The following is a 12,394-nucleotide window of genomic DNA, read 5'->3' as shown; positions in this document are numbered from 1 at the left end:
GCTGCGGAAATGGAAGTGGAAACTGCTGCTTTTTATCATGCAGAGCTTTGGTACAACATAGAGGAATTAAAATTGTATTCAAAACAAAATTAATAAATAATTATTTTTAATCATAACTACTTACCTACTTATGTATTATTTTTTTGCCACTATTTCAATTGCAACGGTTGTTTGTAGATGTTTCTGTTTTGTGCGTGTTTTGTGGCATCGAGTAAATTTCATAGAATTGATAGTTACAATTGATAACAATACCAATATTAATTATAACCAGACCACTGCTTATCTCGAAATGTGTTCAAACAAACCACATTAATATTATTATTATATAAACACTTTATAAGGAAATGAGCGTAGGCAGTACGTTGATGCGTACTATATAATAAATTGTTTTCCTTCCATTTGGACTGTCGAAGTCTGTAGCATCGATTAACTATTATTTTAGAGGAGTGAGTAGAGACAACAGCCGAAAATGTATATTTGTAAATTCATCTGTATTTTTGTGATATTAGCGGTAGGGATTCAAGCAAAGAATAAAAAAAAGAATTATCCTCCACATTGTACTCGGGTTACAAAAGGTATGTTCTGTAAATAATTATACTCCCACAAAATATATGAACCCACAGAATTTTAGTTTTGTTTTTTTTTTTAGTTTCAAGTCTCGTATTTGTTGAATAAATTGTTGTGTAAATAATTGACGATATCTAAGAATAAAAAAATAAAAAGGAATAAAAAAAATCCAAGGTCGCATAGGTTTATCGCGCTTTTCAATATCCCGAGCATTATTATCAAATCAAATATTATTAAATGTACATTGCGAAAATTGGAATAAATTAATAATTAATAAGTAACTATGTTTCCGAAAATAAATAATAAAACCTTAAAATATTTAAATATCATCTGCAATGATTTGTAATGTAATTTTCAGATACGGATTATGCATCGCGCTTTAAAATGGATTATCCTGTTGTATATATTGTTCCTGGACAACAGGAAGCTTATCAAAAGGTAAAAACGAATTTTTGCATAGCAGATGGAAACTTAGGCTTAGGCTAGGTTAGGCTTAGGGGACATTTTCGCCTCATTTCAAACACAGATAAGACGAATGACTATCCTTTTTATGATTTTTAATAAGTACCTAACTTAGTCAGTCTTAGGATTCTATTATTGGCCGAATAAAATTTCCTTTACCCCTAATGTATTCTGGAGTATTAAACCAGTAGGTAAGTAGGTATCATTTTGTTGTTTTAATCGCATTTTCATTTTCACAGCTATACTGCATAAATCCACCAGCGATTAATAAGGCTGTGACCGTGGTGTGTGACTGGGCGGCCCCACCGCTTGTACAGTTCACCCTTGGAGACGAGTACATGCACGTAGTACGACAGGACCCTAGCCACAGGTACCTGGGGAACGCTGTGATCACCACCTATCAGCTCTGCAACCACACGACTGTCCTTGATAAGGATAACAGTAACGTTACTATTACGGAAATGTATGTTGATAGCAATGACATTGTATAATAAAAATTTAAATTTTGTATCGATTTTTTTTAATACAACCCAGTTTAGATTGTTCTTAAAGAATAAGAGAAACGTTATCACGAGGCGGGGATTCTTCCATAAGGATTGTTAACAAAATAAAACGCATATTGCATGATATGTGAACAACTTTGAATTTCGATACTCTTATTACCTACCTACCTATCAAGTATCAACCATCATGAAAGTACCTACTCTAAATTTCTAAAGGATTATAGATAGGTAGGTGATATATAATAATTATAGATAATAATATTGAAAATCCTCTATAATGGAATGGATTTATTCCGACTACATTGATACTGGCGCTGCACAATGTTGGTGGCCACAATCCACGACGCTGATGAAGTGTTGGTTTTCAATGTCACAATTAAGTTTTGGAATTTTTTATTCTTGTACCTATCCTTGTTTCCTTCGCTGAAAACTTATTAATACTTATAAAACATTTACGTATCTACCTGTTATAATAAGGATCCTTTCATCCTTGAATATAGACACTATCTATGATATATAAAAGAGCTAGATACGTTACCCGCTCTCTATTTTGGCAAGAAAAAACTCAGGTAAGTGCCCGAGTTTCACTTAGTCACGCACCATTCAGCGTCGTGGCAGGACGTTCTTTTTGTATTTTAATCGGCAGTTGTTATTACGAAGTACATGAGTGAGACATGTATTATGTCTCGTGCGTGAGAGTGAAAGAGAGAACAACTGTATTGGTGATAATGCGTTAGTAAGTAGGTATGTATTAATTACGCTGTTTTTTAGTGCAATGATGTTGGCGTATGCCGCGTCTACTAGTATAATAGGTCATTGGACACTATGGTGAAAATCTCATATCTGCCGTTAGGAAGGTTCATATTCCGCATCATTACTTCTGGAGTGATATTTTATATACACAGTTTCCATTAATAGGCAGTCAATTAGAAAATTAAAAAGTATAAGAACACGATATTGTGATTTCTTATTATGGGCGTATAATTTGACTACAAAAATCTACATGCTTGGGTAATACCCAGAGTTTATAAATAGATGTGTTAAGCTATATTATGAACGTACATTCGCACACAGTGGCTTTTAGCAAAAATTGATAAAATGAAGACTCCAGGTTTCACGTTAGCTTTAACGTTATGTATATTACACTGTTGTTCACACGTGCAGGCCAGACAGTTCAATTTTAGATTTGGTACGTCTTCAGCATAATTTAATATTATTATTATTATGTCAAGTAGGTAGGATGTTATCAAAGCGAATAGGGCGATTTATTCGTGCATTGGCAATACATTTTGCGTGCAAGTTGTATGTACGTACTACGTACCTATAGTATATGGTATATGGTATTGCACAGCAGCCATGCTGTAGCTATGACAACGGCTACTCATCATGGTCAGCTTAAATCTGGTGCATAACGATATAGCAAATTGTAATTAACATCTACTGATAATATTCGGTGCACATCCAATGTGCAAAGTGAAAACTGAAAACCATAGGTAGATAACAGCTGAACCACGGATTTAACCGAATTCGCATGTAAATCATCAATAGAACATTCACTTGTTTTTGTTTAATAAATTTTCACTTTTATACGGTCATTATTTAGTTACATGCAGAACTAATATAATTATAAATTTCGATATACATTTAATAAAGCAATAACGATAATTTTGTCGAAGTATAAATAACATGTGTAAAGTAATAATTCTAAACTTTTTGCGCATCGTTCATCATGAAAACCGGACCGATTGCCTTTTTTCTTGGCTTAATATTTTTCTTCAACGGTGTAAATAGCTGTCTTACTACCCTCGTTAATCCCTATGTTTATAAATTTGGTACGTATTTGCATAGTTTTTGTAGATTAAAAATATGTTATTAAGTAGAAAAAAACACCAGTTTTTCCTTGAAATTGGTATAACATGTACCTAGTTAGGTACCTACTAATCAACACATCAAAATGTTAATATTTCAGGAAATAACTATGGGACCACTGTACAAGTAATAGAAGGGACAATACTACCTTTTGTCTATCAAACATATAGAAATATTCACGTAAGTAAATGTTAGATCATTAGGTATAGTTCTAATAAGCTTTCTGAAATTTCTCATTTTTCTTATTATTTTATTATATGTAAGTTTTTATAAAGATAAATCGATCGAGCACTACGAAATGCGACGTGTAGGTACCTCTTTGTCATGAAAAGACCATCAAAGCACCTGTAGTACTGTAATACTAATAACCTGCAAGCTCCGCCATAAAAAATCTGACTGCTATACATAATTTGTAGTTGTTCAAAAAGACGGAGGAATTCTCAATTGATAGCTTTTTTGTTATCAGATACCCGATGGAATGTCTGTCACCTACGTGGAAGTGCAGGTGCACTCTCTGTCCTCACCTAAAGTAGACTATGACAACGATGCGCAGCAAGTCTCTATTGCTTTTAGCATCACCCAACTGAGTATGTCTTCATATAAAATCATAGTGAAAGCTGCTCCAACCAATGATGTGCTTATCTCAAAGGAATATTTTACGATTCACTAAAAATATTTATGATTTTCACTTGAAATATACAATGATATAAAATACATAGTTTGTGTTTCTGTTAACAGATTCGTTACAATCATTTACCTAACTGTATATTATGTAGATTTTTTTTTTCATTGTATATCATCCCATCTCAGCATTTTCATCGAGCCTAGCCACGAGCGTTATGCCATGCCGAGTCTATCAAGAGCGTTTACACATTATTATAGTGCTACAAGTGCTATACACATCGCAATACCCAATTTAATTAAAAAAATGGAATTTACTATTTAGGTAGATTTAAAATGCGAGAAATACATGAAAATAATAAATGTATTTTTTAAGACTGATGTTCTGCCCTCAAATCGCTAAAACAGAGGTTCTCAATCCGTAGATATCCGTAAGGTCGTTCGTTGGTAATAAAATTCAGCGATATAAGGTTTTGATATTTATTGTATAGCTATTCATATTATGCGCTATAAATTAAATAAACTTTGTAATTATTTATAAATTATTTTATAAAATATCGAAATTCCACACTAATCAAAACGATAAATTTGTTTCACTTCATTAAGGAAAAAGAAATTCGCTCTATTCTTTGGCTTTAGAATTTAATGACTATTTTTAATGAGCATTACTAAACTAATTACTTTTTCATACTACTACTCTACTGAAGTATACAGGGTGTACCTAATCGTTAAGTGTGCACAGGCGATTATTCCGTAACTATTACAGATATCAAAAAACTTTAAACTGATATCGAAAGTATTTAACCTAATGAGTAAAATGGCCATAAAAAATTTTTAAAAATAAAACGAGAATTATCTAAAAAAATAACTTGAAACCCTCCCATACATTTAGTATGAGATACGAATATCCCATGTACATGGGTTGATCCAAAAGTAATGATAATCAATATTAAACAAGCTCATTACAGTTATTATAATTATGTCGTTCTCTAGATAGTCTTCTAACTAGAAAATACTCTTCAATATTTTTTTTCCTAAACTTAAAAAAAAAACTTTGACTTCATCCACAAAAACCCCTCCACGCGGCCATTACTTCGCTGTCGTCTTAAAATCATTTATTGCTAAGAAAGTGTTTCTTGTGCCGAGGAAAGAGATAAAAGTAAATAGGAGCTAGATCTAAAAAATAGGGTAGGTGTTCAAGCATTTGGAATGCCGATTTTTGAATGGCAGCCATCGCAACTGACGCTTTGTGGTCTGGTGCGTTTCTTGGTGAAACACCGTTCAGGTCCGCAGTTTGCCATGTCTCTTTTCCTTACTAACCTACCGCAATCTTTTAATTTGGTCTGTTTAGTAAGAGCCCAATAAAGTGGCTACCTTTTTAAAATATTCCACCATAATTATTCCTTCAGCGTCCCAAAAAACTACCGCTTTAATCTAACCTACTGATTTTCACTTTGAATTTCTTCATCGTCATTTTGGAACCTCGCATCCAGGACATTGATTGTTTTTTGGTTTCAGCATAAACATGGTGAACTCGGGTAACGTCCATGATCACAAAACGTGACAAAAAAATTATCCTGATGTCATTAAAAATTTAGAAATTTACCCTCTACATGTCGAAATGTTGTTTCTTCTTTTCGTCGGGAAACATCTGGCACGCACGGTTCACATTCAAATTAATGTAAATAATTGGAAACGTGGCCTGTTGATATGATTACTATTTTTGTGATTACTTAGTGAATACATGAGCAAGCAAAAAACACTTATTTTATATTTTTATATGCACAATTACTTTTGGGTCAACCTAGTACATTTAATATGAAAGATTTTAGATTTTTCGTTCTTTTTTTGGTTTTCTGCTTTAATAACTTCGCAAATTTGAAGGGAAGTTCATTTAAAAACTGTAAATAGAGCTCCTCATTGTATTGCACAATGAGGACATCACTTCGAAAATCTGCTATGAATACAAAATGTATGGGAAATAAAATGTATGGGAGCGTTTAATGTAACGTTTTTGGATATTTCTCGTTTTATTTTTAAAAAATTATTATGGCCATTTTACTCATTAGGTTAAGTACTTTCGATATCAATTTAAAGTTTTTTGGTATCTGCAATAGTTACGGAATAATCGCTTGTGCACACTTAACGATTACACCCTGTATAATACTAGCTGCGCTTCGCGGTTTCACCCGAGTGGCTCCGCTTCTGTTGGTCTGCGTGCGTCAGCGTGATGATATGTATATAGCCTAGCCTTACTTGATCGATGGGCTATCAAATACGGAAAGAATTTTTCAAATCGGACCAGTAGTTCTTGAGATTAGCGCGTTCAAACAAACAAACAAACTCTTCAGCTTTATAATATTAGTATAGATACATAGTTACTTACTACCATAGGTAATATAAATAGCCTGAATTTTGTAATTTTACCATTTTGAAACACTGTCAAGGCAACGATAACGTATAACGATGAAAACTTTTAAGGCCACCATTTTTGTTGGTCTATTATTTTGCATTAGCGGCATTAATTGCAACGTGCTTAGTTCGTTTCTTAAGCCTTATGTGTATAAATTTGGTATGTAATCAATTTTTTTAAATATTTATACTTGCTTGATCCTGATTTATTCATGGTTTATTTTTCAATTCACCTTTTTCGTATGCATGTTATAATGCAAATAAGCATGTTGTGTGTTTGTAATATTAAAATAACCGTTTTTTACTAAATGCATAGTTATACAAAATGGTACATATTACAAAATAGTAATTATTACAACTTTTATCTGTCTGTCTGTCTGTTTGTTCCGGCTAGAAAACAATATATTATTTCAGGCGAGGATAGTGGTAACGTGGTCCAAATATTAGAAGGATCAATTTTGCCTTTACAGCACCAAACATATAAAGATATAAAGGCGAGTAATTATTATTCTTCTATATTTTATTATTTTCACTTTTCAACAGTTCGTTTATCTCTATCATCATCCCTTTAAGAACTATTAAGTACTTTATAACAATTAAACTCAAATAAACTCCTAAATATTATCTACAATACAAACTTTTTATGTGTCAAGACCAATGGTTAGGGAGCCAGGTGCAAATTTGGTTAATTATTTCCTCTCAAGAGATAATTCGTCAGACGCATCAGAGTACAGTATTATAAAGCCTCGTGAACGTCAGCTGGCGCTCGGTTGGGGGGGTGAGCGGTTGTAGCCTCCCACGCAAGTAGGAAAAAAAAATACATTTATTCATTTCCTCTCAGCTAAAAATTTGTCAAATTGTAGCTAACCCAATATCTCAACGAAAAAAAATAATCAGCTGGTTACAACATGGTGTATTATACGTCAGCTGGTGTCTCGAACATGAAAAAAATAAAATTATTTTCCGTGATTTCCTCTCAAACTAAAATTTACCTGATGATAGCTTATATGTAACTGTGGATATATAAGTATATAGGTCAGCTGGCTGTATCTGGGTGGAAAAACCGTCAGCTGATACTTTGAAAGTTATTACATAGGAGTTAGACAGAAGCATCTATTGCCAATTTATATGCATCAACTGACTAGGTTTTCCTCGAATTATTGCTAGCTGATTTTTTTTTATTTATCGCATCAGTATATTAACAATCAGCTCACAAATTTTCATCTGAGATGAAATGACGTATCTTTAATTATTATCGTTATTTTTAAAAATTCAAGCAACACACGCTAGCATAATATAGACAGTAATAAGGTACTTGGAGGTGGTTAGTTGTGCACATGATTACACTACGTACATTCAGCCACTTCGGTAAACATGTTTTTACAAATATTATAAACTGCATTTAAAAATAACTATCATATCATCAAATTCACATAACTACATAAAAGTGTAACAAATATGAAATAACCCACTAAAAACATTAGTTAACTATAATTATTAAAAAAATAATAGTATAATATATAATTAATAAAGTTATTACTTATCTTTTACGGGGACTTATGTTGATGGAATTCCACGTATCTCGATGATTTTGTTAATGTCTCATTATATTCGAGACACCAGCTGACGCATAATACACCATGCTGTAACCAGCTGATTATTATTTTTCGTTGAGATATTGGGTTAGCTACAATTTGACAAATTTTTAGCTGAGAGGAAATGAATGAATATACTTTTTTTTCTTACGTGCGTGGGAGGCTACAACCGCTCACCCCCCCAACCGAGCTCCAGCTGACGTTCACGAGGCTTCATAATACTATACTTTGATGCATTTTACTAATTACCGCTTGAGAGGAACTTGGTCATAAAATCTGCTTCTGGCTCCCGGACCACAAGAAGCTTATATCTCAAGACTGTAACTAAACTATCGTTATCGAAACTACTTTATTACTTACTTTCCATACACTTATAGTACTACTTACTTTAATAACATGGATTATCATTTCTCTAAAATCCTGCGTTATTTATTGACTATCGTAACTAACTATATATTTTGTAACAAAGCGAAGGCTATTAAGCTGGCGTTTATAGTAGCACTTATAATATCGAACAGTTGCTTTTTTAGCCTATTTTCACTCGCCTAGTTGCATTTTAGGGTCTATTTTCGATACTTCTCTTATTTTTTTTTTTTGGTACATTTCCCCTTTTTGAATCTTTATCTAATCTGTACTTACGTTTACGTCATTTTTGAACGTTTATTGCAGATTCCTGATGGAATGGATGTGAGTTATATTGAAGTTCGAGTGCATTCGTTCTCGCCACCCAAAGTCGATTACGATAGCAGCAATCAACAAGTCTCTATTGCTTTCAGTTATACTCAAGTCTCAGTGTCTACATTCAAAATCACTGTAAAAGCCGTCCCTAATGTTGATCATATAGAAGAAAAGAGTATGAAGAAGCTGTGAAAAAATACATTCATTACTAAAGTATTCTATGCTAATATGTATCTACAATAATTACATTCTTCATAAATGTAATTTAATCGAATAAATGAGTAAGTTCTTCCTTTTGTCTGATTGTTTTATTGAAAAAATAGTTAAATCGTAGATAAATCATTAAACTAAACGTTTAAAGTTAAACATAAGGTATAAGTACAATCAAGAGACCAAGAGTATATTGTAATTGTATTATAGTAAGGTTATTGTTATTACCTAGACCACAGATAATATATTATTACCTACTATATTTTCTAAATTCTAACATATTATTATTACCTACAAGCTTAACATTCTATTTCTATCTTCAAACTAATTATCGGAGTTTCAATGCGTTAAATCAATTTTTTTCGCGTTGAGTTTCTCAAATATCACGATGACTGCAATAAAAAAAATGGAAAAACAAAACTTCCTATATAATAACCTTAGTACATTTCAATGTACAATCAAGAGACCAAGAGTATAATATTAGGTACTACGTACTAATAATAGCTCAATGGGTAAACCACGACATTATGCGCTATATCTCTTACCTATCAATAATAATCCAAATCATTCATCAAGGCCTCAGCATTAGAAACGTGGGCTTAAAATGCATAATGCAAATTAATTTTAGCATTCACACAATCTCAACATAACTATTTACTATAGGTAAATGTGGTTCAATATAAATTAACATTTTACCATACTAAGATTTATGAAGCTGTCTGTATTCTAACAATTTTGAGAAACTCTGGCTTATCAACAATAACAAGTCGATGGCTGAAAGCCGATAATATGTGGTTGTGTTGGATAACATTAATTTTGCATCTTTTCTTTTACATAATTTTATGCGAAAAAGATAAAGACATCAATTACAAAATACTCCGATATGAATTTGGTGTGTATAATACCTATGACACAGTTTTTTTCTTATAAAGTTTTCATCATAGAGCAAAATTATTAAGGTGGTACCTACGTTTTATCAGGTAATGCTTCAGCAACCGAAGTTCTTTCAATGGTGCTTGTGGATACAATTCCTCCTTTTGAACCAATTTACCGCGTTAATTTGATGGTGAGCGAAAATTTTGGTCTCAAAAATGTAGATATTATACTTACTTAGCTTATTTTTTTGTAAAAAAATTCACGTGCCTTCTTCTTTTCCAGCCTCAAAATGTAGCAACAATACATAAAAAAATTACGCATTTCTATGTGGAATACATCAGTATTATATCAAAAGTTAACATCGTTTACAATCAAAACACTTCTATTTTGGAATTTCAAATTAAATTTCCATTTTATAAGATACCATTTGGAGTTATTGGTTTTTCAGCAGCAACACCGACATTAGAATGGCCCAATTGGCCCACAAAGCGTTGAAAGTGTTGAGTTTAAATAAAATTTACCGTACCGTATGCTAGTAGTGTATGTTGCCTATTTATTATTTAATATTACGTACCCATGTACAATGTTAGAGCTGGGCTAGTAAGAAAGTGCGCGCACGTAGCGACGCAACTCCCCATATGTTGATGGGCGCGACAAAATAGTTGCGGAGACAAAATTTGCTCTTGCGCGCTATCTCATCACTGTTTATTGTTTTTTACTTAGCACGATCATTACTTAATGATCTTGATACTGACTTCTAGCAAACATTTACCTATGCAAAGTTTAATTTCACAATGTACCTTCAGATGTTATAATTTAATAAATGTAATATCATATGGATAGGAGATTGAGGAGCATGTGAAAATAAATACAATGTTGTGTTTATTATTTATATACAAAACGTTTATTTTTACCATTGACGGCTAACAAATTCTGACGTCAATTGTAAAAAATATATATAAAATAATAATAGAAAATATATATCGTAATTAAATATAATGGGTAATTTTAAATTGAAAAATATTGTCCAAAAATAATTGAACATTACACTGTTTTGTGCCACTTTAACAGTGAATATGATACCTAGGCATGGGAACGGATATTGATATCATCGTGTCTTTCTCTTTCGGTCTCACGGTGATCTCCAGAAACACGTAGACCTGCCGATGTGCCAGCTTCATCGTGCTTTCCTGGTGAGTGAGGGGCTGAGGGAGCAGACTGCACTAGACGTCCCATCAAACTAGCACTTTTGTCCTTACGTGGTCGAGTCCATTCATGGGACAAAACGCGATCCAAAGTCAACCGTAATGTGATATCCGGCTCTAAAATATGTCGCACGATCGACTTTGCCGCTGCAGAAACGGAATCGCGGATCCTCGAGCGAAATACCCAATTGCGAGACATTTGATCTTTAAGTAGCTTACGGAGATTTGAGTCATCGAATGGCATCGATGCGTTTAACATTATGAACAAAATGATTCCAAGCGACCAGACATCTGCCAGCTTAGGATTATATGGAGTTCCGCTCACAACTTCAGGGGCAGCATATGCGGCTGACCCACAGTACGTTTGACTCAGAACGCGTCTGTTGTCACCATCTGTGCAAAATCTTGCAAAACCAAAATCGGCAAGTTTCACATTAAATCGTCTGGATAACAAAATATTCTCACACTTTAGGTCCCTATGAGCAATGTTTTTACTATGTAAGTATTGTAATCCGCTTGCCATCTGCCGAAACCACAGCTTGGCCTGGTTTTCTGGGACGACTCCATTACGTTTAATAAAATCTAGTAAATCCCCATTATCTGCATATCTCATAAATATAAATACTCGAGGCCCTCTCTGTAATATACTATGCACTTGAATGATATGAGGATTTTCGATTTTAGTTAAAATATCAAGCTCACGAGGGAAAAACTTTTCTAAAAAATCTCGAGGTGCTTTTTCTTTGTCGAATATTTTGCATGCCAGGTGCATTCGCTTTGGGCTGGACGCATCGCAGTATTCTGCTAGATGAACAGTTGCATACGATCCTTGTCCTATTTTTTTGCCGATTAAATAGCCTCTTTGTTCCAAGGCATTGACCTCGGAGCTGCGAGGGCTGAGACGCTCAGCCATGGAGCTCTATCGACTTTATCCTAACCCGTTTAGGATACATTGGACATTTCACGTGTACGATAGCTCTACAATGTTCAGTGGCACTCCTGTCAAACTTTTCAAACAATATTTAATTGGTATTTTCGCTCACCTCTCATATAAGAGAGTAATATTATAATTGTAAACGTTAATATCACGCACGAAATTTTGTTGAATATATTACGACATCACAAAGAATTTGGATATAAAAAAAACGCTTTCACTATCAAGAAGTCTTCCAAAAAGACGTATTTGCTACATTGACGTACATTTTTTTCTTTTGTTTCTAAAATTAAATTATTTTCAATTATGCCTGTGATAGGTTGCATTATAGGAGGATATTAATCTAGATTCCAATGGATGCAATTTAAAACATTATTAATATATCTTTAATCATAATATTATAATATGTCGGTATACACATCTTATTATAATTATATTAAATCTAATGTGTTTTAAAAGTTA

General features: G+C 33.1%; 4 protein-coding genes and 1 long non-coding RNA gene across 5 annotated transcripts; 4 read left to right on the top strand and 1 right to left on the bottom strand.

Moving 5' to 3' along the window:
- Positions 1–337: 337 nt before the first annotated feature.
- LOC123699664 lies at positions 338–1,539 on the top strand. Its single transcript, XM_045646668.1, has 3 exons — positions 338–575; positions 926–1,005; positions 1,269–1,539. Exons 1-3 carry the CDS (start codon positions 470–472, stop codon positions 1,518–1,520), a joined length of 438 nt encoding a protein of 145 aa, XP_045502624.1. The 5' UTR covers positions 338–469; the 3' UTR covers positions 1,521–1,539.
- A 1,035-nt stretch (positions 1,540–2,574) lies between these two features.
- Positions 2,575–4,117, top strand: LOC123699706. Its single transcript, XM_045646721.1, has 3 exons — positions 2,575–2,721; positions 3,502–3,581; positions 3,868–4,117. The coding sequence occupies exons 1-3, from the start codon at positions 2,631–2,633 to the stop codon at positions 4,069–4,071; spliced, it is 375 nt and encodes a 124-aa protein (XP_045502677.1). The 5' UTR covers positions 2,575–2,630; the 3' UTR covers positions 4,072–4,117.
- A 2,319-nt stretch (positions 4,118–6,436) lies between these two features.
- Positions 6,437–9,005, top strand: LOC123699726. Its single transcript, XM_045646741.1, has 3 exons — positions 6,437–6,594; positions 6,849–6,928; positions 8,699–9,005. The coding sequence occupies exons 1-3, from the start codon at positions 6,489–6,491 to the stop codon at positions 8,897–8,899; spliced, it is 387 nt and encodes a 128-aa protein (XP_045502697.1). The 5' UTR covers positions 6,437–6,488; the 3' UTR covers positions 8,900–9,005.
- Positions 9,006–9,670: 665 nt separating this feature from the next.
- On the top strand, positions 9,671–10,336 carry LOC123699825. The gene is made up of 3 exons (XR_006752570.1): positions 9,671–9,809; positions 9,898–9,983; positions 10,076–10,336. It is a non-coding gene; the product is annotated as an uncharacterized LOC123699825 (long non-coding RNA).
- A 452-nt stretch (positions 10,337–10,788) lies between these two features.
- LOC123699673 (testis-specific serine/threonine-protein kinase 2) lies at positions 10,789–12,190 on the bottom strand. Its single transcript, XM_045646678.1, has one exon. The coding sequence runs from the start codon at positions 11,909–11,911 to the stop codon at positions 10,877–10,879; it is 1,035 nt and encodes a 344-aa protein (XP_045502634.1). The 5' UTR covers positions 11,912–12,190; the 3' UTR covers positions 10,789–10,876.
- Positions 12,191–12,394: the final 204 nt, after the last annotated feature.

This window comes from Colias croceus, chromosome 18 (genome assembly GCF_905220415.1).
Source record: "Colias croceus chromosome 18, ilColCroc2.1".
In the NCBI taxonomy this organism is placed as follows: Eukaryota; Metazoa; Arthropoda; class Insecta; order Lepidoptera; family Pieridae; genus Colias; species Colias croceus.
Note: the sequence above shows the minus strand (reverse complement) of the source record. Positions and strands in the feature narration are given on the sequence as shown.